At 45.1% G+C, this 25198-nt stretch overlaps 1 protein-coding gene across 1 annotated transcript in view; it reads left to right on the forward strand.

Moving 5' to 3' along the window:
• The window catches only part of Slc38a1 (solute carrier family 38 member 1), a 72810-nt gene that overhangs the window by 21184 nt on the left and 26428 nt on the right, over positions 1–25198 (forward strand). The window contains exons 3-4 of the mRNA XM_050131285.1: positions 7530–7605; positions 7947–8062. Coding sequence (XP_049987242.1) covers positions 7530–7605; positions 7947–8062 — 192 coding nt within the window. The remainder of the gene's footprint in view (positions 1–7529; positions 7606–7946; positions 8063–25198) is intronic.

Consider the following 25198-nt stretch of genomic DNA (forward strand, 5'->3'; position numbering starts at 1 on the left):
GACACTTGTGTGTTTGGGTGGAAGCTCCATCTCAGCCCCTCCTCTCCTTTTCTAAACCCTGCCACCCTGCAGTCCTCCCCCAAGCTGCTCAAGACCACGCCTCCTCGGTGTACAGAGCTGCCACTGAGCCCCTCCCGTCACCCAGGAGTTGCTTTGCTCGGATTACACTTGGTCTTATTAATTTATTGCATGGGTGGAGAGACTTAATATCGGGGTGCAGAAAACTTTTCACTGAGCTGCTGGTTAAAGTGCGGGTTCTGTTTCGGGAAGTCTGGAGTCCAGTAAAATCTAATCCTGCTCCCACTGCTCCCTGGGAACCACACTGAGTAGCCGGCTCTTAATGCATCCTATAGATGAGCTCACCAGAAAAGGGTATCGTCTTAACCATCGTGGTACGATGGTACTTACCACCGCAGCTGAGCCAATGTGGACTTAGCAAATCACCGATGCAAAGGCAGAGAGAAGGCTGAAGGAGGGATGGAAAGGGACAGTCTAGCTTTAGGTTTAGACCTGTATTGAATCCTGACGCTATCACAGACTTCCTGTGATGTTCTCAGAGAGTCTCACCCATCGCCCTGAGGCAGACTCCAGGGCCGTCAGGGATCAACAGAGCTGTTCCTTTGGTAGATGAAGAACACTGGCTGTGCACTCACCTGTTTAGGCTCAGGTTCTCGGCTCGGCAGTTCAGGAATCAGCAACGTAACTGCCGGAGGTGGTGGCGCACGCCTTTAATCCCAGCACTCGGGAGGCAGAGGCAGGAGAATCTTTGTGAGTTCAAGACCAGCCTGGTCTACAGAGCTAGTTCCAGGACAGGCTCCAAAGCCACAGAGAAACCCTGTCTCAAAAAAAAAAAAAAAAAAAAAAAGCAACGTAACTTCAATCGGTTTGGTTAACGTATAGATGGGAGCATCCATGTAAAGCCCTTGGCCCAGTGTCTGGCCCGGCGGTTCAGCCTCATAGTCTAAGAAGAGTCTGTATGTATATCTGTAGCCTGCTCTTCCTGGCTGGCTAGCACTTTGTGCTTCTCCACCCCATGAGGTGATGATTGGCTTTTGGTTTTAATGATTGTTGTTATGGCTCTCCTCAGTTTGGTGAAATATTTGTAGGTTACCCTAAATCAGTGGTTATCAACCTTCCTAACACTGCGACCCTTACTTAGTACAGTTCTTCATGTTGAGGTGACCCCTAACCATAAAACTATTTCATTGGGGTGGACAGAGGTGGTACATACCTTTAGTCCTAGCACTCAGGAGACAGAGTCAGGTAGATCTCTGTGAGTTCAAGGCCAGCCTGGTCTACAGAGAGAGTTCCAGGACAGGCTCCAAAGCTGCAAAGAAACCCTGTCTCAAAAGACCAAAAACCAAAAAAAAAAAAAATTTGCTACCTCATAAACGTAATTTTGATACTGTTATGAGTCATAACATAAATATCCGACAGGCATGGTGTCTGATACACGACCCCTGTGAAAGGGTCGTTTGACCTCCAAAGGGGTCGTGACCCACAGATTGAGAAACCCTGTCTTAAATGTCTCCAGAAAACTCTAAGCCTATCTTCCTATCAATGTACTGTTTTCCACTCCTATGTGTAGTTATTTGTTATGAACCAGACACACAGTTTGATTAAAACTTAATTTTAAAAGAACTTGGGATTACCTTTATTATACCTTTGCTTCTGCTGCTCCATAACAATTCAGCTCTCCTTTCTCCTGCGGTCAGTAGAGTTTGTAGCCAAATTAAGGTTTCGCCTACCCTCAGTCTTCCCCTTCATGGCTTCCTGTTTGTTTCTTTTTATGTATTTACTAATTTCCCCATACTTCTTGATCTTGTGATATATATATATGTATATATGAATGATATGTGCTATGTGATATACATGATACATATGATATAGGATATATTATCTATATGATATATGATGTGTGTAATACACACACACACACATAAATTCTTTTGAGACAAGGACTTGCTCTGTAGCCCAGGCTATCTGGAACTCACTGTGTAGCCCAGGCTGGCCTGGAATTCATTCTCCCCCCTAATTGCTACTGTTACAAGCAGATGCCACCATACCGGCCCTGATCCCTTTTTATCCATATCTCCTTCCCGCCTCCTTCTCTGTAGAATGTCCACACATCAGGGAAAGGACTGGGAACCAGCATTTATATTCAGCCACTCCTCTTTTTCATCTCTTGTGTTGTAAATCCTCAAACCCAGGGCTGTAATCTAGTGAGAACCCAGCGGCTGAGATTCTGGTCCAAGGATTATCTTTCTGTTGCACAGCACACCCTTAACTACTCTGCTCGTTTACATTTAATATCAAATAAGAGCTTGCTTTATATTCTTCTCACGTTGTGTCTGAATGTGACGCCTAAGTCCTTTTTTAAGGTTTATCACTAAGAGCTGTAGGCTTTGTTTCATTTTGTTTTGTTCACAGAGCGGTTGAGTACTTGATGGTCTGTCCAATTCTGCTTTATGGGGACAGAGTGACCCAGTGTAGACTCTTTTTAATAATAAATTTGTACCTTAAAATCACTTGTCACAGATACTTTCTCCCACAGTACTTTTTAAGTCAATAAAAAGAAGTTTTGTGTCAGTTTCAGTGCCAGAGGTCAGTGATTTTTAAACAGCCAGTTGCCTTTTAAAAATGGTGAGATAAAACTGTGGTGAAAGCTGCCTGACCTCGCTGTTTGAGTGGAATTTTCCATTACAAAAAGAAAGATTGGTTTTTCTCTCTTTTTTAAGTTTACAGGAATACAAAGCAAAGATTTAAGAACTGAAGAGAAGAAAAAGCAACAAAGAATAAAGGGGCTTTCTTTAAACCCTTCATCCTAGAGCTGTGGTTCCTCATTCCAAAGCAGTGGCCCCTCATTCTAGAGTGGCAGCCCCTCATTCTAGAGCAGTGGCCCCTCATTCTAGAGCAGTGGTTTCTCATTCTAGAGCAGTGGTCCCGCACCCTATAGTGGCAGCTCCCCATTCTAGAGCAGTGGTTTCTCATTTTAGAGTAGTGGGTCCTCATCCTAGAGCAGTGGCTCCTCATTCCAGAGTGACAGTCCCTCATTCTATAGTGGCGGTCCTCAGCTCTAGATCAGTGGTCCCTTATTCTAGAGCAGTGGTCCCTCGTTTTTAGAGAGGCAGTCCCTCACTCTAGAGCAGCGGCCCCCTCATTCTAGAGTGGTGGCCCCTCGCTCTAGAGTGGTGGTTCTTCATTCTGGAGTAGTGGTCCCTCATTCTAGAGCAGTGGTCCCTCATTTTAGAGCAGCGGTTCTCAACCTTCCTAATGCTACAACAACCCTTTACTACAGTTCCTCATGTTGTGGTGACCCCCACCATAAAATCATCTTCACTGCCACTTCATAACTAATTTTGCTGCTGTTATGAATCGTAGTGTAAATATCTGATATTTGACCCCTCAGAAAGGGTTGTTTGACACTCCCCGCAAAGGCATCTAGTCTGTAATGCCAAGCCTGACAACCTGAGTTCTAATTCTGGTGGAAAGAGAGAACCAACTCCCAAAAGTTCCCCTCTGACCTCCGCATGCTAATACACATGTGTATGCACACAAATGCATGTGCGCGCACACACACACACACCACTTGCATGCACACAAAATAAATAAATACATGTAATTAAATACTTCCATATTATGTAGCTAAATTTCCCTGCAGCCTAAGGCAGTTTCTAATTACAAATTACTAATAGGAGATGTTTGCTTAGTTAGTAGAGGGTTCTTCTGAGTTCCTGTATGGGAAGGTCCACACTTTGGGAGCTATTGACACTGGGCATCACCTGGTGCCCTAGGTGAGTTCAGGGCACTGTGTATGCTACAGGTAGTGTAGCTAAACAGAAAATGTGTTTGAGGGGTCTGGATTGGCTGGAAAGAACTTTGGGGAGGGGATACTCAGGGTCAGGGCAGAGCAGATTCCTGCTGTTGCCTTGTTTTTTAGCTCTTTCTTGTCTTGGTCCCAGCCATAGCCACACTTGGGAGGTTTCTCTAGTGCCATAGGAGGGAGCTGTGATTGGAACACGGAGGCCAGACCAATCAACATTCAAAATGCCCAGTGGAGAAGCCAACTGTGCTGGTTTGAACAAGAATGACCCCAATATGCTTTATTGCTTGGTACCAATTGGTGGAACTGTTTGGGAAGGACTAGGAGGCGTGGCCTTGTTGGAGGAGGTGTGTCCCTAGGGGTTGACTTTGAGGTTTCAGAAGCCCACACCATTTCCAGTCAGTTCTCTCTTTTCCTCACGTCTGTGGATCATGATATAAGGTCTCAGCTTCTGCTCCAGCGCCATGCCTGCCTGTTGCCATGATCCCCACCACAATGGCCATGGAACCTTGAGTCCCCGATGCTTTCTTTTATAAGTTGCCTTAGTCATGTTGTTTTATCACAGCAATAGAAAAGGTCTATGACACCAGCAGAAGTATTTGAGCAATCTAATGTCATTCCCCAGTAAGTGAAGCAGGAAACAGAATTAGTGTTTTCATGTATTTTAATGGCCAGGATTTGTAAGTTAGTATCATGCCTCTTGTTCTGCAGAGGCCTCAGTGTTCATCCCCTCCACTTGCAAAGTATGTGAGCCTGCTGAATGCCCCTCCTGCAACAGCGCCTCCTCTCAGGCCACTCCCACACCCTCTCTTCTTTGCCCAGCATCCTCTGCCTCCAGCTCCAGGGGCTGCTGTCAGTCCTGGAATTGAGGTCTGCTCTAACATCGGACTCGCTGGCGCTTTGATTTATCTGGGGGAGAAAATTGCTTGGGCTTTTCCTCTGTTTAAGAAACAGTGGAAATTCTCTTTGGAAAACAAGCATCCTTCATGAGAAAGCAAATGGGAGACTTGCTGGGCCAGGACACCACAGATCCGACTTTGTTATTAAATTTAGCCTGGTTGTCTTTTGAGCTGCTTAAGCAGGAGTCTTTATTTGGACAAGCCCAGCACCCACGTGCCCTTGGGCTGCCTCTCCTCACATCTCTGCAGCCAGACTGTAAGCCTGCAGTCTGTGGAAAGGTTTAGAATGCTGGGGACAAACGCAGGGCCACATGAAGCGCTAGGGGCTAAGCCAGATATCTCAAAGATCCGCTTGTTCTCCCCGCTGAGAACAGGCCATTCTGATTCTCTGGCTTCTGCTTCTGAGTTTGTTCTGCCTCCCTGTACGCAATACTGCTTTTGATGTCTCCTGATTCCTTATCTGTCTCCATGCTGGACATCCCCACACTTCTAGACCAGTGTTAGCTGGGGTGGCCTTTTCGTTTCAGGACACCAGTGTTTTCTTCCCTAAGCAAAGAGGGTCTGTGGACTGCAGCTTAGTAAGTTTGTCACAAGTGCCTACACAGCAGCCTTTGGCTTATTCTAATAAAAAATAAGAACTTAGAAAGGCAATAGCAGACAGATCAGATCCCTTGAATTAAAAAAGAAAAAGGCAATAAATAAGAGCGACACTACTGATCCCTACAGTTCCTTTAAATGGAACTTTGTTGTGAAATGTAGCACTATTTAAAACATGTATAAAACTCTAACCACTGGATGTTTCTTTAAATCCGGTTCAGGTGGCTTTACGTCTACTAATGAACATGTATTGTGACTGATTCGGACAATGACTAGAGAACTAAACTCTCTCGAAAGGCTGTCTTAGATAGAGCTGCTGTTGCTGTGAAGAGACAAGACTGAAAAGCAGGTTGAGAAGGGAAGGATTTATTTGGCTCACACTTCCTCATTACTTTTCATCAAAGGAAGTCAGGACAGGGAACTCAAGAAGGGGTGGAACCTGGAGGCAGGAGCTGATGCAGAGGCCATGGAAGGGATGCTGCTTACTGGCCTGCTCCCATGGCTTGCTCAGCCTGCTTTCTTATACAACCCAGGACCACCAGCCCAGGAGTGGCACCACCCATAGTGGGCTGGGTCCTCTCATATAAATCACAAATAAGAAAATGGCTTGCCTACAGCTTAGGTATTACGGAGGCATTTTCTCAACTGAGGGTCCCTCCTTCCAGATAACCCAAGCTTGTTTGGTGACATAAGACTAGTCACCACAAGGGCCAAGAATCACCTTAGAATGTTTTCAGAGTATACACAAGAGGGGCCAATGAGATGGCTCAGTATGTAAGGGTGTTGGAGGGGGCTGCTTACTGGTTCCCGGCCACCCAGATAGCTTAGACCTGAAATAATCACACAGAAACTGTATTAACTAAGTCACTCTGGTGACCTGAGTTCCATCCCTGGAACCCACGTAAAGATGGAAGGAGAAAACTGACTCCACAGCATTGTCCTCCAGTCACCATGGCACACAGGGCACACCTGTGCATGTCTGTGTCCACAAATGAGGAAAGGATACAAGCACCCTTTTATCTGTGCTGATTTTTCTCTGATAGAAGTTCTCGTTTAGTGTACAGATTACAAGTTTAAGGTTCTGAAATTTACCCTGAATGCATTATGTTAGCCTTGAGAAGGTTTTATGTTCTTCTGCGTAGCTGTGTCTGTGTCTCATGCTGGAGTTTCTCCCGCTGTCTGGATCTTACCCATCCCAATGCAGGCCCCTCCGCTAGGAGAGAAAGAGTTGACCTCTGTGGCTCCTGCCCTGAACTGGGCGGTCCATCAGCCGCAGTGATAGAATTGCTCCAGCAGCTAGTGCTGCTGTCTTTTTTGCAAGGGAGCGGGGCTTCGTGTTTAGTGCCCCTAAACAGGAGGATCTGAGCTCTGGAGGAGCTTGCCTCTATTATTATTATTATTATTATTATTATTATTATTATTAATTTTGGTTTTCTGAGACAGGATTTCTCTGAAGCTTTGGAGCCTGTCCTGGCACTAGCTCTGTAGACCAGGCTGGCCTCGAACTCACAGAGATCCACCTGCCTCCGCCTCCCATTATTATTATTATTATTAATTTTGGTTTTCTGAGACAGGATTTCTCTGAAGCTTTGGAGCCTGTCCTGGCACTAGCTCTGTAGACCAGGCTGGCCTCGAACTCACAGAGATCCACCTGCCTCCGCCTCCCGAGTGCTGGGATTAAAGGCACGCACCACCACTGCCTGGCTCCAGTAGTCTTTCTAATACCAGGTGCATGTAGTCTTAGTCTTACCTAATCTACTTAGGGAAGAATCTGCACAAAAGCAAGCGTATATTGTGTGTGGTGTTTTAGTTTACTTTGAAAGTGATATAAAGTGTGTAGCTCTCTTATAGCTCATAGCGGCCTTTTCTCTCACTCACGGTAAGCAGCTCTTGCCTGTTTAGATAAATAGTGGGAGATGGAGAAAGAATGAGGCGAAGGATCCGCCCCGAGAGTGTTGGCGTTTATTTGATAAAGCAAGAATGGAGATAATGTGTGCACACAGCACGCAGGCGTGCACGCGCACCACACACACACACACACACACACACACAGCGGGGAGGTGTTGAAAAAGATGATTTTATTTATTTGAGCAAGCACCCAGCGGACAGCTTGCTGCGGGCAGTGTGTTTGGGGAAATAACTCATCTAGCATTGCTGCTGAACTCCTAGTCCTTAGCATAGAGGTAAAGGTGTTCCGTGTGTCTTTTCAGCAAGTTCATCTCCGACCGTGAGAGCCGAAGAAGTCTCACCAACAGCCATTTGGAGAAAAGGAAATGCGACGAATATGTAAGTGTCCTCGGTGTGAGCGCAGGCCCTAGCCACGTGACTGGGGACAGCGTCTGTGTGCGTGGTCTGTGTGCGTTGTGGTGCAGTATAAAAGCGTATGCGCTCACAGCGCACCCTTCGGATACGCGGGACGGCGCTTTGATTCACATAGAACAGCGGTCAGAATGGCACCTTGTCGATGGCTACGTTTTTTCACGCAGCCCATTAAAAACAACTAGACTTCGAAGAAGGTTCTGCAGTTTCATTTCTCTTTGGGTTCTTGGTAACATTTGAGAGGCTTTGGCTTGAAGAACTGCCTTGAGACCATGTGCTTAGTGAGCATGTCTCTTTCTACCGTTCAGATTCCAGGAACGACCTCCCTGGGCATGTCTGTCTTTAACCTGAGCAACGCCATAATGGGCAGTGGGATTCTGGGACTCGCCTTTGCCCTGGCTAACACTGGAATCCTCCTGTTTCTGTGAGTATTGGGCGTGATCATGAATTCTATTTTACATCTGTTTTATGTATGCTTCCTGCCAGGTCCCAAAGAAACCCAGGATGAGTGGCTAACGGTGGTGTCAGTTCGTGCTTGGCCTCTAAGGTCCCTCAGTACCTGTGGCTACTCCAGTGCGTCTCATCCTACCCCCTACTATAAACTTCTCCAGGCTTAGGGAGCTTCCCTTCCTCTCCCGCGGCTTCTCACTCCTATGGAAGCCTGCCTTTCTGCCATGCCTTCTCTCTGCTCCTCTCTCGATTCTCTCTGTCTAGGCACTACTCTTGGATCCCTCTTGCTCTGTTTTCTTTCTCTTCTCTTTCACTCTTGGTGTCTCCCCAGCCCCCCCCAGCCCTCCCAGAGCCCTCCCTACCCCCAGCTCTACTCTCCCTTATAGCTATAATAAAACCCTCCTCAACCTAGGAGCGGTCGGGAGAGGGACTTTGGCAGGTGAGGGATGAGGGCAGGAGAGAAACATGCCAAAGCAGACAGAGCTTGAGCGCGGAGTTTACTGAGAGACGGGTAAAGGGGAAGGGGAGAAAAAAGCAGAGACCTGCTTGCCTCTTCCGAAGAACAGCAGGAAGGGGGAGGGGGTAGGCGGGGCTTGTCTGTTAAAGGACCTTCTGCACCTGCGCACAGTCAGGGTACTGCCTGCCAGGCGCAGAAGGGTGATGCACTGGATCGGGTTCCCAAGGGGTACGGCCGAGGTGTGCCCGGATGCTAACAGTTATGTTTCCATTTTCACTCACTTCTTTTATCATACAGAAAAAAAAAAAAAGAAATAGAAGCGTTTCTAAACAGTTTTTATTTATTTGCTCATTTATTAATTTGGCTAAGGAACCAGGACATACTTTCAGGTTTGTTTGAATGCCTTTCAGAATACACTGAGTACTTACAAGAAAGAAGAAATTCTTTCTTATTCATCAAAATGCAGAAACTTGCGAGGACTGAGACAGTCAACATTAGCCTTTTTCCGTACGTCATTTTCAAACTCTTGTCACTGAATCTGTCACATGGTCCCAATATTAGAGCTTCCGTCACTCTGGTATTTGAGCCACTTTGGAGCATGTGCTGTGCTCGAAGGTAATTGCAAATGTGTCATGGTAACTATCCCAGATGTACCAAGAAGCTGTTTGTCTTGGAGACGAGCCGTTATGCGTACCTTTCCTCAGAGTCAGTGACAACGGGCAATTTTCTGTTTGCGTAAGTTTGTCTCAAACTGTTAGGTGGGGCTGGGCAAATATTTTCAGTTGGAACTGCATGGAAGATCGTCACATGTCCTGACGCTTGGCACTCACACTCAGGTGCCTGGGAGGTCACACCCGCCTGTCTCCACGTTGCCCTGCCCCATGCTCCTCTGGTCCTTTCAATGGGAGCTTTGTTTTATTGGAAGCAGTGACCAAACTGGGCGATTTTCACAATTCATGTGTATATGTGATATATATCGTGAGCCAGGTGCCAGGTCTAAGAGTAAAGTGGTGATATTGGACAGTATGCTCTGATGGTGATTGTTGTCGTCACCCCCCACCCCAGGAACCTCTGAAGACACCACAGACTACACTTCGGTAGTTACAGTTGGTTTTCATTGTATGGCAAATGAACATCAGCGTGTCAGTCCCCATATCCTCTTCTACACCGGTATTCACTTGAGCAGCTAACTGAGCCCCTCTGAGATTTGGTTCCCTTTTCTGCACAAGGAAATTTCGTTGGGAATGTCTTGGAGCCCTGCCAATCTCCAAAGCCCCACGGCTCTGTGACTTTTCAGTCATCTTGATGCTAACCATCTATTTATTCAGAAATGTGAATTTCGTCAATTTTCTTTGCATTTTCTCTTTTTAAATTTATCATCATCATCAGTGTGTGGACTTGTGCGTGAATGTGGATGTCTGTAAATGGAGACCATGCTTTGGTTTACCAGCCGTCCAGACCCAAATAATCACACAGAAACTATATTAATTACAACTCTGTTTGATCTATTAGCTCAGGTTTCCTATTAACTAACTCTTACATCTTAAATTAACCCATATCTATTAATCTGTGTATTGCCACAAGACTGTGGCCTACCAGAAAGGTTCTGGCTGCATTTCTCCTTCGGCAGCTACATGGTGTCTCTCTGACTCTGCTTACTCTCTCTAATATAACTCTGTTCAGATTTCCTGCCTGGCTTTACTCTGTTAAGATTGGCTGAAGTATCCTTATTTATTATCCAATAAAAGCAACACATATACAGAAGGACATCCCATCCACATCAGAGGCCAGAGGCCAGCTCTGTGATGTTGGTCCTCTGCCTTTCCAGGGTCTGTGACTTTGACCCAGGATATCAGGGTTTATGAAGCAAATATGTGAGCTAATTGAGCTGTCTCAGGCCTCAGTGTTTTTCTTTTAAAAAATCTACTGTAACGTGTCAAGTTATGTGTGGACACAGTGCTAAGCATCGACGCCCTGATGATACAACCACTTCTGTAGCTCTTGCTTTGCACCAAATCTTTATGGAATCTGTGTCAACCGCAGAGAAAGGTACTCTCGCCAGTTCCATGTTTCACGGGTGACGGGACACATACTTGGAGAGACTTCTTGAGCTTGGTTCTCTCTCTCTCTCGCTCTCTCTCTCTCTCTCTCTCTCTCTCTCTCTCTCTCTCTCTGTTATTTCTGGAAATCCTCTTCCCTATCAGCTCTCTGGAGTCCTGTATTCATCACCTGCTCTTTCTGACTTTGAGACTCGCGCATCTGAGCGATGTTTCTGCTGTATCTGTGTCTTTGGTCAGCAGTTTGGGCAGTCATAGCCCTCTGTATCAGCACCAGTTGGCTTTCAGGATTTTGAAGGAGTTGCTGTCTGTCCTTCCTCTGGCAAGGTTCTGTGTGCTTCTCACTTGATCTCTGCACAGTCTGGTTTTACTGGGAACATATTGTGTGTCTTTGTCTCCACTGTCCTGCAGGTTCACAGTGGTACCTTGATGTGATCATTTCTTCAGTCACGTCAAGCCTTTGGGGAGTCTTTTTCATTTTATTTTGTTTTTTGTTTCATTGTTTTTTGGGGGTGGGACAGTGTCTCTCTCCGTAGCCCCAGCTGTCCTGAAACTCACCATGGACACCAAGCTGACCTCAGACTCACAGAGATCTGCTTACTTTCTGCCTCCCTAGTGCTGGTCTTAAATGCATTCTCCACCACACCCTGCCATCTTCATTTTGAAATTCAATCCTTGGCCTTCCATTTGGGAACCTTTTCTTACTTTATTGTGTATTGATCTATCTTCCCCCCCCCCCCAGACTTTGAACCTCTTTCACCTCTAGTGATGTTTCACTGTACTTTGTAGGCTGCCAATCTTCCTCCAGTTGGCTATTTTACGTCTGTTAGTCCTTCTTTTGGAGAAGCTTCTAAACTGTTCTCTTCCAGCCCCACGAGGCTCTCTGTCACCGGTCTCAGCGTGGACCCCCACAGTAATTCTTCTCCATTATGGAAAATTTCAAACAGGGAGTGGAATGAAAAGATTTTCATGTCCATGTCCCCTTCCTTCCCCAACTCCACTTGTTGGATCAACCCCACCCCTGGATTTCCTTGAAAACCAAGCCATCACCCCATGCCATTCACAAACCCGTCTCTGGATAGCTCTAAAGTATAAGCCCTCTGATGTTACAGCGAAACCCACTAGCAGCTACTACTGACCCAGCTAATATTAACTTTGCTCTGATTTGTAGTTTTTATTTTGTTCCAATCGTGTCTCATTATGTAGACACCTGGCTGTTCACAACTCCTAGAGATCCACCTGCTTCTGCCTCTCCAGGGGTGGGATTACAGCTACGCACCATAACGGACAGAAACAACTGGGTTAGTCAAGTGAGGTCTGGAGACTACAATTGGCTACTCTGCTGTAAGTCTCTCGGAATCTGTGTAGGTTTTCCACTTTTCTCCTTTATGGGATAAACTGGGTCGTTTGTCTACTGATTCCCAGGCCCCGTTAACTTTGGATTGCTGGATGCGGCCTTGCATGTCACATTTTCCTCAGCGTCAGGTGGTGCTTCTATTTCTGCTCTGGTCTAGAATGGGAAAACAAAGCTAAGTTGAGCCCGGCACAGATGCACAGGGCTTGTAGTAAGAGCTTCCTTGAGCTACTTGCGGAAGTCCTTCGCTCCAAGGACCACTAGTGTGGATGCCCCCCTTTGGCTGTTCAGATTATCCTACCTGCAGGGTGTCGTGGCCGTGACTACCATCTTTGTGGGGGCCACAGGGATAGCGAGACTGTCTCAGCATGCAAGTGTTCCTGGATGTCCAGTTTGTGTTACAATCCATACCTAGTCCCTACCTTGAGACCATGTTTGTCTACTTTAAAGAAAGGGTCTCGCTGTGTAGCCCAGGCTGGCCTCTGCCTTTCAATACTCCTGCCTCTGGGCCCTTAAATGCTAGGATCAGAGATATGTGCCACCACACCTGGTTAGACCTATACTATATGTTGATCAACGTCTTCAGACTTTTGTCAATACGGGAGAGGAACAGCTGGTCATCTTTATGGAATATAATTGTGATGGTGGTGGGGGTGTCCAGCAGCTTCTTCAAGGAAATTAAATACACCCAGCATATTTTTAGCCCCCTCTCCCATTGCTGCAGGCTCCAGGTGCCGGTACCTTTGGGGGATTCTGGTATGATCTAGATTGGTTTTGCCTTCTCTTCTATCAGTTCAGGGTCCAGCTTTGTCTGTTCTTCCTCCAAAATGTTGTTTTCTTTTGTGTTACTGACTTAGCAATTTAATAGAAAATGAATAAATAAAATAAAACAAAATCCACCTGGCAGCGGTGGTGGCAGCGCACACCTTTAATCTCAGCACTCGGGAGGCAGGGGCAAATGGATCTCTGTGTGTTCGAGGCCAGCCTGGTCTACAGAGTTAATTCCAGGATGACTAGGGCCACACAGAGAAACCCTGTCTCAAAAACAAACAAAACAAACAAACAACAACAAAACAAAATTCCATCCGTAGCCTTTCACGTGGGAGTAAATCCTTGAATCCAATCTGTCATTCCTAGAAAAATCAGTGATTTTTAATTAAACTAGTATAGGGATAATTCATCTCGTCCACTGCCTTTTCATCTCTGGCAGAAACTAAGAATTGGGTAACTAGTGCTTTGTGTTGAAGGGAGAGCAGTCCCCTGGATGAATAAAGTAAGGAGTCATTACACAAAGCACTCAATACACAAAGAGCACAGCCTGTCAAACCCCGGGGTGGAATCTCTTGAAGGCAGTTGTAGAAAGATTCACAAGTTTCTCCCGCAACATGGGAACTTTGTGGCTTCAGAGCAAGGCAACACAGACTTGTTTTAAAGCCAGCTGGTCCTGCTCCTCACAGCCAGCGAACAGTTGGCAGGCTCAGGTATCAGCTGCTCCAGGGCCCTGATCCAGACTCTCTGGCCAGCAGAGAAAGGGGGTCCGAGGCTGCCCAGGCTTCGGAGCCGCTGCTGGGAAGGCTCCTCCCTGTCGCCCTGCAGCTGGGTGTGGTGTTCTTCACTGGGTCCCCTGGAAACTCTTGGTGTGATTTTTTTTTCTTCCTAGATGAGTTTCAGGTTCAATTTTTGGCATGCACAATGGCTGCCGTTACTGTGTACCACATCTAACTCAATGAAACGCAATAGGTTCGGCCCTGTTACCAGAACACTCACTGTTAAGTTGGATTTTGCTGAATTTGGGGTCCTTAACGTTACATCCAGGAAACAGGAAGTATGCTGGTGAGCAACCTCAAAGTATAGCTCAAAGAAAGGATTTATTTTCTGTGGGAAACAAATGGACTAAAGCTATCATAGGATCCAAGTTGCCCAGGGGTGGGAATCTAATGAAGGAAAAACTTCTTTGTCTCCAGTCTTTTTTATAAGCAGTCCCCTATCTTCATCTTAGCAAAACTAAGAGTTGGAAATCAGTACTGAGGGCAGGCGAGGCAGCTCAGCCGGTAAAGGCATTTGCTGCCGAGGCCGATTGTCTGAGTCTGACCCCCCCAGGACCCCCATGGTATAAGGAGAGAACCAGCTGCTGCAAGTACCCCCCCAGGACCCCCATGGTATAAGGAGAGAACCAGCTGCTGCAAGTAAAAATAGGATGTGCGCCCCTAAAGTAAACTAAGTTGATAAATTTAGCAATAATAATAATAATAAAATCAGTACTGAACTGAGCATCAGTACTGGTGGCACCCACTCTCCCTTTCAACACAAAGCACCAGTTACTCAATCCTTAGCCTCTTCCAGAGATGAGAAAAGGCAACAGATGAGATGAATTATCCCTAAACCAGTCTAATTTTTAAAAGTCACTTATTTTTTAATTTACTTAATATATTATTTAATATGCTTATTAATATATTTATTATAATTTATTTAATTATTTAACCCCATACTTGGAGATGTTGAGACAGGAGGATCATATATTAGAGGACAGCCTGGGTCCACAGCAAGACGTTGTCTCAACAAATAGCCCAAAAAAAAAAACCAAAAATATAATTTCATCAATACTGATATGGAAGAATGGTGTTAATTTTATATTTTCACATTTTCTAAATATTTTTGTTAAAGGCATGCATTTTGTATTAATTGAATCTCTTTGGGGTATATTCTTATACTAAATAAATGAAATATTTGTTAAATGACAGAATCTAATGAAACAATGAACTTAATCCTTTTCCATAGCATTTTAGCACATTTTACTCTTTCTTTTTTAACAATCTTACCTTTAAATTTATAATCATTTCTAATTTTAAATAAAAATTTACCGAGCTGGGTGGAGTGGTGCATGACTTTAATCTCAGCACTCAAGAGGCAGAGGCAGGTGGATCTCTGAGTTTGAAACCGGCCTGGTCTACATTGGAGTTCCAGGACAGCCAGAGGTACCTGAAGGAGAAACGCTGTCTCCCTGTGTGTCTCGCAGATGTATACCTTCCATCTGGCTTTTGACTCCAGGCACCGAGTGTAGGTTGTCAACTTTGCATAGCCAGCATTTTTATCTTCTGCGCCAGCTCCCTAGCCCAGAGCTTAAACTGCAAACCATGAAGAAAGAACGTACAACCCACGATAACTTCTGAATTACCACTTCGCTGTAGCCAGTGAGTGTGTAAGCATCCCTTTGCACACGTTACGCTTGAAACAGCATTGCAGTCTGTGCAAACGTAATAGTTGAGATTTTAATTTGGTTGGTTATAATGTCAGATGTTTATGGGTTTTTGTTTTCTGAAAAGTCTGTCTCTTGTGGGTAGTGACTGTGGAAACAAAAGCATATAAGGCATCTAAGAATACATTCTTCAACGGGGCATGTAGGAGGAGCTGGGAGAATTGGTATCAGCCCTTAGGACTCCAGGTCAGCTATGAGGAGTGAGCGTGTGATTTGTATGCATGTGTGTGTGTGTCTGTGTACGTGGGTGAGAAAGAACTCAGACAATGCCAGTCGTGCCTGGCAGGGTAAGCACTTTGTAGTCAAAGTGCTAGGTTAATAGTCACTAAGTGCTTATGACCATTTATTGCACAGTAACCGTAGGTACTTACACAGACCGCATTATCCTGTTAATCCCCATCACCAACCCTCTGGGTTAAGTATTAGCTCCATCTAACTAACCCCATGAACTATTCCCACAAGCTTAACCGAGGCTTAGTAAGTATCCATGCCTGTGAGTTAGAATAGGGAGACCCAGGATTTCACCTAGGCTTGTGTGGTCTAGGGGATTGCCCCCCAATGTTGCCATTCTCTGGAACCAGAAGTGTTACTAATGTATTGGAGGAAATGCAGCCTTACCAATGGATGTCCGTCAGTTACTGCTCACTTCCTAATGTAATGAGTAGCTTTTGGATGATGAAATCAACAACATCCCGAAATGTTCTTGCTAACGTTCCTGTAAGGTCAGGCAGGGTCCTCAGCTCTAAGGGAACCAGCTTTGCAATGTTAGAGGGGGGGATTTGCGGATCTGAGACCGTTAAATTTTGAGCAGCAGCAGATAAACTCCATGCCTAAAGTGCATTGCGAAACCATAAACCTTCTAAACCACATACGTCTGTACGAGTTACTTTTCTGTTGCACTGATGAAAATATCACAACTAAGGCAAGAAAGCGTTTGTTTGGGCTTAAGGTTCTAGAGTGGTTAAGAGTCCATCATGACGGATGGGGAAGCAGAGCAGCAAGTGGGGGCGTGGAGGAGAGCTCGTATCCATTCCCACAAGTGCGAAGTAGAAAGAGAGAAGTGGAGGCTGAAGAGGTTTTCCCCCCAAAGCCCACCCGCAGTGACATATTCCCCAAGCAAACCTGCACCGCCTAACCCTCCCCGAAGAGCCCCACCAGCCGACTGAGGACAGAGTATTCAAACACCCCAGACCATAGGGACATTTCTCCTTCGGACCACCACTGTGGCTTTCACACAGCTTCCCTGCATTCCCTCACGTTCTGTTTAAGACCGACGAAAGAACCCTTTCGAAGAAGCAACTGAACTTTCAGTCATTTATTATTAAGCTAAACGTCGTCCCAGATTCCACAGAGTTGAAGATTGTGGTGCATCTTTCCAAAGACTCAGATCTTCTTAAACTTGTCATTATAGGCCGGGTGGTGGTGGCGCACACCTTTAATCCCAGCACTTGGGAGGCAGAGGCAGGTGGATCCCTGTGAATTTGAGGCCAGCCAGGTCTACACGAGCGAGTTCCAGGACAGCTAGGACTGTTACATAGGGAAACCCTGTCTCAAAAAACAAAACAAAGCAAAAACTGTCGTTATACTAAATGTATACATTCCCAGAAGGCCTCAGGGTGATGAAGGATGCCCCCGAAGGTGATAATTTTGCTCTAAGCAAAAGATGGCTCATGTGGTACACATCAGATTATTTTTTGTTAATGCTAAGTCATCTTCTTTGGCCACTCCCAAGGAAAGACAAATATGTAATATAAAGAACGGAGTGGTTAAATGGAAGTCACCAAGGAGATCCTGTCCTTCCGGATGCTCCTAGGAGGTCCGTGGGCATGGCTATGTTCATCTCCCTTGTCAGTCAGATTCTTGTTTTTAAAATTCTTTGAGTTATGGTCATGGTTCCTTAGAAATGATTTGAAGAGAAAAAAATGTTCTTTTGCTGGCTGCAAAACCCGCTGGCCTCAGAGGCGCTTGCTCGAGAATAATGACACTCGAAGCGGAGAAGTGGCAAGGTCAGCTTGCCAACATTTGGAACTGATGTAGAAAGGACAGGGCTAGAGCCGTTGAACTCTATTGAAATTAATTGGATTTAGAAACTTTTCAGAAACAGAGAAATCCCCAACAATGAGGGCCTGTTTTGTAAACAGAAAGAGCTGGCCTGTGTAGGAGTTGGGTCCCAGGCATTGTTTTTGAAAGTTGAACTCTCGTTGCTTAGTTTGGGTCATCTGAGATGCCTCTGATAAATGGGTTCCAAGAATTCGATTCTCTTGGTCTCAGATGGGAGCCTGTGTGTTAGTGTTTGCTTGCGTGTGCTATGCACATGCGCTAGGCTTCACCTGACTTACCTCTGAAGCCTCTGCTGCTTCAGTCATTTCAAGAGCACAGCATCATGGCCTCTGTGTTGCCCTACTGTATTCTTCTGAGCTTGTAAGAAAGAACTCTGTGGGCCTTAGTCCTCACCCCGTTATCCAGCTCCATGATGCCCAGAATGCTTTTCTGTTAACCCTGGCTCACAGTAGACAGGGCGCGCTTGGTCACAGCAGGGGAGACAGGGGTTTAATAAAGTCTGGAGATACAGGTTTGCAAAGGGAACTTAAATTTCATCTCCTGAAGCAATAACCAACGTAATAGAAAGGAAATCTGCAGTCTCCGCCTACGGTGTAGCCGGGTTAGTTTTGCTTGGCTCCGTGTTAGGTGCGTGGCATCAAAGATCAACATCCATGTCACGGGTTGGTGCACAGCAGCCAACAGAACAGCATCAAAGTATCTCCTGAGAGTGGTCTTTAACTTTTAGAAGGAATATAAAGGAGACAGCCATACACTATAAATGGTTTTATGGAATTCCAAGACCCTTGTTTGTCACTTCCCATTTTACAGATGAAGGAAATTGAGATTCACAAAGGTCAAATGGCTTTTCTTGGGTGACAATAATTCCTGGGAGTCAGGGATCATAACTGTTGTGCATTCCTGGTCCACTTCTTATCCACGGGCATATGTGCAAGTTCCAGTGGAAATGGAGTGACGGGGGATATGTGGATGGAGCCCCTCCCCTTCTAGCAAGCTTCTGGAACTAGAATCTAAACCAGGTCTAAATCGTTTCTCCTGTTATAAGGACTTTATCTTTCAGAGGCTGAAAGTGGGCGGTGGAATATTCTAGGTTTGAAGTGAAGAGAAGAAAAGCCGATTGTCCTTGTAGGATACCAGAGGAGTGAGGACAATGTCAACCATCACACATTAAGTCCCGCACCAATGCACAGGCCTCTGCCCACTATTGGGAAAACAGGAAGTGATTGTGATTGTAAGAGCTCGTTTTCCAACCAGTACAACTACCTCCTCCAAGCTCAGGCCTCCTGCTTTCTATTTTTGTCTTCGTGTCTCTTTTAAACCCCTCTCTTTGTGGGGTAATATTAGACTCAGACATCAGGGAGATGGATTTTGCTTTCTAGACAAAAATAGCTAAGGAACCGTGGGGCTAGTGCAAGGTAAGATTTGCATGAACGGATTTAGACTTGTCTGCAGGGAAACAAATGAAAGGTGTCGGGTGGGTGATCCGTTCCTGCTTGGTCCTGAGCCAGCCTGTTAGACCTGTGGCTTTCCTTGGGCCATTGTGTGAGCACTACAAGTCATTGCCCTCCACCGGATCCTAGTGTCTGATCTTTTAGCTCTGCTACTGGGGCAGAATCCTTAACCTTTCTGTGCTTCAGTGACCTGTAAGTAGGGCCAGGGATGGTAGCACTGAGAAGTGAGATACAGAGCTTAGGATGAACACTTCAAAGTTTGTTTTTTGTTATTAACCAATTAAATGCTTTGTTAATTATGTTGGGAATCCTTTTGGGTTAAAGGTCTCAAAATCTTTTCATGTAAGAGGATTTTGAGTTTTTAAAGCCTTTAGAATACTAACGTGAATGATGGGCTGAAACCCGTGGTCCTCTTCACACCGCTTTCAGTGTGCGTCTCCTTCCCATTGAGTTCTGAGTGAATCAAGTTCTCTATGTCCCTTGCCTCTCATGCTACACTGGTGTGACTCCCCAGGGTGGGGCCACAACTGCTGGAACCTCCTAAGGACCTGTGGTCAGTGTGTCTTTCCCCATCCACCTTCAATGTCAGGGTCCCTCACTTATACCCATCTCTTGTCCACTCAGTTTTCCTGTTTGAAGATTTATTATTTTAAAGGGGGGACGTGAGTGAGTGTATGTGTGTGTATGTGTATGAGTATGTGTGTGTTTGTCTGCATACACTCACAAGTACGGGTGACTGTGAGGCCAGACACGTCAGATCCCCAGAACAGGAATTACAGGCAGTTCTAAGCAACCTGGTGTTGGTGCTGGGAACCAAACTGTGGTCCCCTGGAGGAGGAGTACAAACCTTTAACCCCTTAACATCTTTCCAGCCCTGCCCCCATTTTTCTTTTCCCCTGTCAAGATCTATATCATGAGCCTGGAAATCCCTATGTCTGAGCCTTCCCTCCAGACAGCCAGTTCTTGATTTCTGTCCCCCCTCTGTGGTTTCCTGCCCCTCTGCCATTTCCAGTTCCCCTCAACAGAGATTTCAGTCTTTACGGACTGAATTGGGATCTGACAGAGGAGCAAGGGAGGTTACCAGAGATAAAAAGGTGAAGAACTAGAGGTAGAAGCCCATGAAGGAGAAGCCAGCAGTAGAGGAAGAATGCGGGGGATGGGGGGAGGTGAATGGCCAGAAAGCAATGGATGGTTCCTTCTGGTTGACCCAATTCTGTTGTACTGGATTTAAAATCTTTCTTACAAATATCCTCCATAAACCAGCAGACAGACTGAGCTTTTAAGAGAGGGTGTGGGTTGCTGGGGAAACAGCACTTGACCCACAGGCTGTCTTTGCTTTGCTTTGGTTTTTGTGCGAGCTGTTCTGCCTACCTCATTGAAGCTGATAAAGTTTTTTATACTGCTACCTGGATTTAGAAGGGAAAGAATTAGATGTTTGGTGTCAGCACAGAAGAGGCCAACATGCCGCTTTCCTTGGTTCTAAATCCAAATTGGTACACCACCAACTGTTCCCAACGTGCCACTGGGGTTCAGCTCTGATGCGATGCGGGCTGTGCATGCAATGTGCGTTCATCAAGGCCACCCCACTCCAAGGAACAGCTTCAAGGTCACAGGCAGCAGTGAGTGGTGGGGTCTGAGGATGACAGTGAAACTGAATGGCCAGAACGGACAGGTCAGGCTGTGGTGGCAATATCTATGCCAGCCTGGTAATTCTCAGAGCCCTTAGGAAGTCTCCAGAAGACCGAAGGCAAAAGAGAAAACCCAGATACCCTGGAAACAACACCTTTAATCAGATGGCTAGAGTCTGCCTGATAGATTCAACCTGAATTTTTAGGGAGGGAACTCTCTGGAACCCTTGAGATCCTGGAGACTGTTCAGTCTCTGGGCTGCAAGGTTGGTGGTCACCATCCTCATGACTACACAGATGGCATCAACATGACGTGGGTTGCCCAGCTACTTAACAGTGGACCATAGCTCTGTGCAAAACATCTGACAAGAAAAAAAAAAGAGGGAAAATTACATCGCGTGCTGATTGATGCTCAACACCTAGCGAAGGTGTGGGGGAGGGGTGTAAAAATGATTAAATATATACCTTTGTGACGGAAGGAAGCTTAAAGGCGTTGCCAGAAACACGGTCACAGCCTGGTTTTTCACAGAGCCCGTCGGTGTCACACAGCAGTGGTAGCTGGGTGGCCGATGTGTGCTTCCTTTCACTGTATTCTTCCCTGTTTCCAGTAGCTGAGCTGGGCTGCCCATAGGGCATCTCTCTGCAGACAATGTGGGAGGAACATAGACAGATGTGTCATATTATGAGAATCAGGAACAGCTGAGATGTGTGTGCCGTAGGGCCAGAGCTGGGCTGTATGCCTAACTGCTGCCGGCGTAGTCCATGGACCAGACCACCAGCATCGATGCTTCCGGGAGGCTTGTTCGCTGTTGCAAGTGTGTGTGTCCGTGGACCATGAGCACCAGCGCTACTGGGGGGGGGTGGGCTTGTTAGGAAATGCAGAACCTGAGGTTCCACTCCAGACCTGCCGAATAGAATATTTACCTCTCCGAGTCCTCCAGGTAATTCACGCTAGAGTCCACAGTGTGGTGCAGACTCTGGCAAGACAGCGCAGGGAAGGGCAATCTGTTCTTCAGAGGGAAACTGGTCCTGGGGGAGGTGCAAGCTCTCAGCTCTGTGACAGCCCCAGATACCCCCCCACACACACACACACCTGCACTACTTTTGGGTTCACAGCCGTGGCTGCAGTTTCATCTCCCCCTCTTCCAAGGGCTCAGCTGCTGAGGCGGGAGTGTTGAGAGCACTTTGCTGTATAATTGGACCTCCACAATCCAGTGTCGCCTCTCCTAAGGTGTCATGACACACTTGTTCGTGATGGTGGCTTGGGAGTACTTTACAATCAAATCTCCCAATACTTGTGATATCATTACTGCGATCGTGATATAGAATATTTAATTACTGCAAACATTCTAGTTCCTTCTGTTGTTACACCTTTCAGTTTCATCCACATATACACCTGTACTTTTTTTTAAAGACATACATATATAATCAACATAGTAACAATAAATCATTTTTAAAAAGTATAGGTGTTTTGGGAGATGGCTTCGTTGGTAAAGTACATGGACACAAGTGCAAAAAATCTAAGTTCAATCCCCAGAACCTGGGTTTTGTTTTGTTTTGTGTTTTTAAAAAAGTGTTGTTGTGGTTCAAGCTTGAAATCCCAGCTCTGGTGAGAAGGAAACAGGCAGATTCCTAGGACTTGCAGACCAGCCAACCTCACCTACTTGGCAAGCTCTACACCATTGAGAAATTCTTATCTCAAACAACAAGGTGAACAACTTCCGAGGAACAACACCTGTATTGTCCTCTGGCCTCTAGGGTCACAATGTACATACATGCACGTGCACCTACACAAACAGGAACACACACACACACACACACACACGAAAATAGGTACTTAGAAATTCATTGAAATTAGTGAAAATTTTCTCGCAGAAAGTAGAATAAGTGTATCTTAGAACACTACCCCCCCCCCCGAAAGGTAAGTGTCTAGGTTCCCGCTTGGAGGGCTCAGCGGTCTAGGCCCTTGCCCATGGAAGAACATCCCCTTCCCCCACCTCTACCCAACAACCTTCGGAGACCCCAAGCAGCCTACACACACACACACACACACATACACACACACACACACTACCATCCTTCTCCATATCTGTGACCACCAGAGCCTTGGCCCAGACTGACCCTGGAGAGGAGCCCCAGAACCTTATCAACATCCACTAGAGGCACAGATTCTTCTGCACCCAGAGGAAATTCATACCAAAATTAAATCAAGAACAGATAAATAATTTAATATAGACCTGTAACCCCCTAAGGAAATAGAAGTAGTCATCAAAAATCTCCCAATCAGGGACAGATGGTTTCAGTGCAGAATTCTACCAGAATTTCAAAGAAGAGCTAATACCTATACTCCTCGAATTATTCCACACAATAGAAACAGAAGGAACATTGACAAACTCTTTTTAAGAGGTGACAGTTACCCTAGTACCCAAACTACACAAAGATGCAACTAAGAAAGGAAATTATAGACCAATGTCCCTCATGAACATTGATGCAAAATACTCAATAAAATACTGGCAAACCAAATCCAAGAACACATGAAAAAAATCATCTACCATGATCAAGTTGGCTTCATCCCAGAGATGGAGGGATGGTTCAACACATGAAAATCTCTATCAATATAATTCACCATATAAATAAACTGAAAGAAAAAGAACATGTCATCATCTCATTAGATGCTCAAAAAGCATTTGACAAAACCCAACACCCCTTCATGATAAAGGTCTTAGAGAGATCATGGATACAAGGAATGTATCTAAACATAATAAAATCAATATACAGTAAGCCAACAGCCAACATCAAATTAAATGGAAAGAAACTCAAAGTAATTCCACTAAAATCAGGAACAAGACAAGGCTTTCTACTCTCTCCATACCTATTTAACATAGTACTCGAAGTTCTTGCTGGAGCAATAAGACAACAAAAGAAGATCAAAGGTATACAAACTGGAAAGGAAGAAGTCAATCTTTTGCTGTTTGCAGATATTATGATAGTATACATAAGTGATCCCAAAAAATTGACGAGGGAACTCCTACAGCTGATAAACTGTTTCAGTAATGTGGCAGGATACAAGATCAACTCAAAAAAAAATCAGTAGCCCTCCTATATACATATGATAAAGAAGCTGAGAAAGAAATCAGAGATACATCAACATTTACAATAACCACAAGTAACATAAAGTATCTTGGGTAACATTATCCAAGGAAGTGAATGACAAGAACTTTAAGTCTTTGAAGAAAAATTGAAGAACATACCAGAAAACGGAAAGATCTCCCATGCTCTTGGGTAGGTAGAATTAACATAGTAAAAATGGCAATCTTACCAAAAGCAATCTACAAGTTCAATGCAACGTCCATCAAACTCCCAGCACAATTCTTCATAGACCTCGAAAGAACAATACTCAACTTCATATGGGAAAACAAACCCAGAAGAGTCAAAACAATCCTGTACAAGAAAGGATCTTCTGGAGGCATTACCATCCCTGACTTCAAACTCTATCACAGAGCTACAGTAATGAAAACAGCATGGTATCAGCATAAAAACAGACAGGTTGACCAATGGAATCAAATTGAAGACCCTCATATTGATTCACACACCTATGAACATCTGATTTTTGATGAAGAAGCTGAAATTATACAATGGAAAATAAAGAACAAAAATAAAATAAAATAAATAAGAACAGATCTTCAACAAATGGTGCTGGCATAACTTGATGTCAACATGTAAAAGAATGAAAATAGACCCATCTCTATCCCCATACACAAAACTTAAGTGCAAATGGATTAAAGACCTCAACATAAATCCAGCTACACTGAACAGGAAGTGGGAAGTAGCCTTGAACATATGGGTACAAGAGACTACTTATTAAATATAACACCAGTACCACAGACACTGAGAGCAGCAATTAATAAATGGGACCTCCTGAAACTGAGAAGCTTCTATAAAGCAAAGGACACAGTCACTTAGACAAAACGGCAGCCTGCAGAATGGGAAAAGTTCTTCACTAATCCCACATCGGACAGAAAACTATCTCTAAAATATATAAAGAACTCAAGAAACCAGACATCAAATTGTCAAATAATCCTATCAGAAAATGGGGCACAGATTTAAACAGAGAATTATAACTGAAAAATTGTGAATGTCCGAAAGACACCCAAGGAAATGCTCAACATCATTAACCATCAGGTAAATGCAAATCAAAACGACTCTGAGATACCATCTTACACCAGTCAAAACGGCTAAGATCAAAAACACCAATAACAGCTTATGCTGGAGAGGAAAGGGGAACACTCCTCCATTGGAGTGCAAAATTGCACAACCACTTTAGAAATCAGTGTGGCCATTTGTCAGAAAACTGGGAATCCTTCTACTTCAGGACCCAACAATATCATTCTTGGGCAATACCCAAAGGATGCACACTCATACCACAAAGACATTTGCTCAACTGTGTTCATAGAAGCATTATTCGTAACAACCAGAACCTGGAGGCAACCTCGATGCCCCTCAACCAAAGAATGGATAAAGAAAATGTGATGTGTTTACACAATAGAGTACTACTCAGTGGTCAAAAGCAATGGGATCTTTAAATTTGCATACAAATGGATGAAACTAGAAAAAAAAACATCCTGAGTGTGGTAATCCAGACCCAGATAGACAAACATGGTACATACTCACTCATAAGTGGATATTAGATGTAAAGCAAAGGAGAACCAGCCTATAGTCCACAGTACCAGAGAAGCTAGGTAACAAGGAAAACCCTAAGAGAGACATATATGGATCCCCCTGGGAAGGGGAAACAGACAAGACTTCCCGAGAGAATTAGGAGACGGGGGGGGGGGGGGGGGGGGGGG

This window comes from Alexandromys fortis, unplaced genomic scaffold (genome assembly GCF_014885135.2).
Source record: "Alexandromys fortis isolate MF-2015 unplaced genomic scaffold, M_Fortis_MF-2015_v1.1 scaffold_28, whole genome shotgun sequence".
NCBI lineage: Eukaryota > Metazoa > Chordata > Mammalia > Rodentia > Cricetidae > Alexandromys > Alexandromys fortis.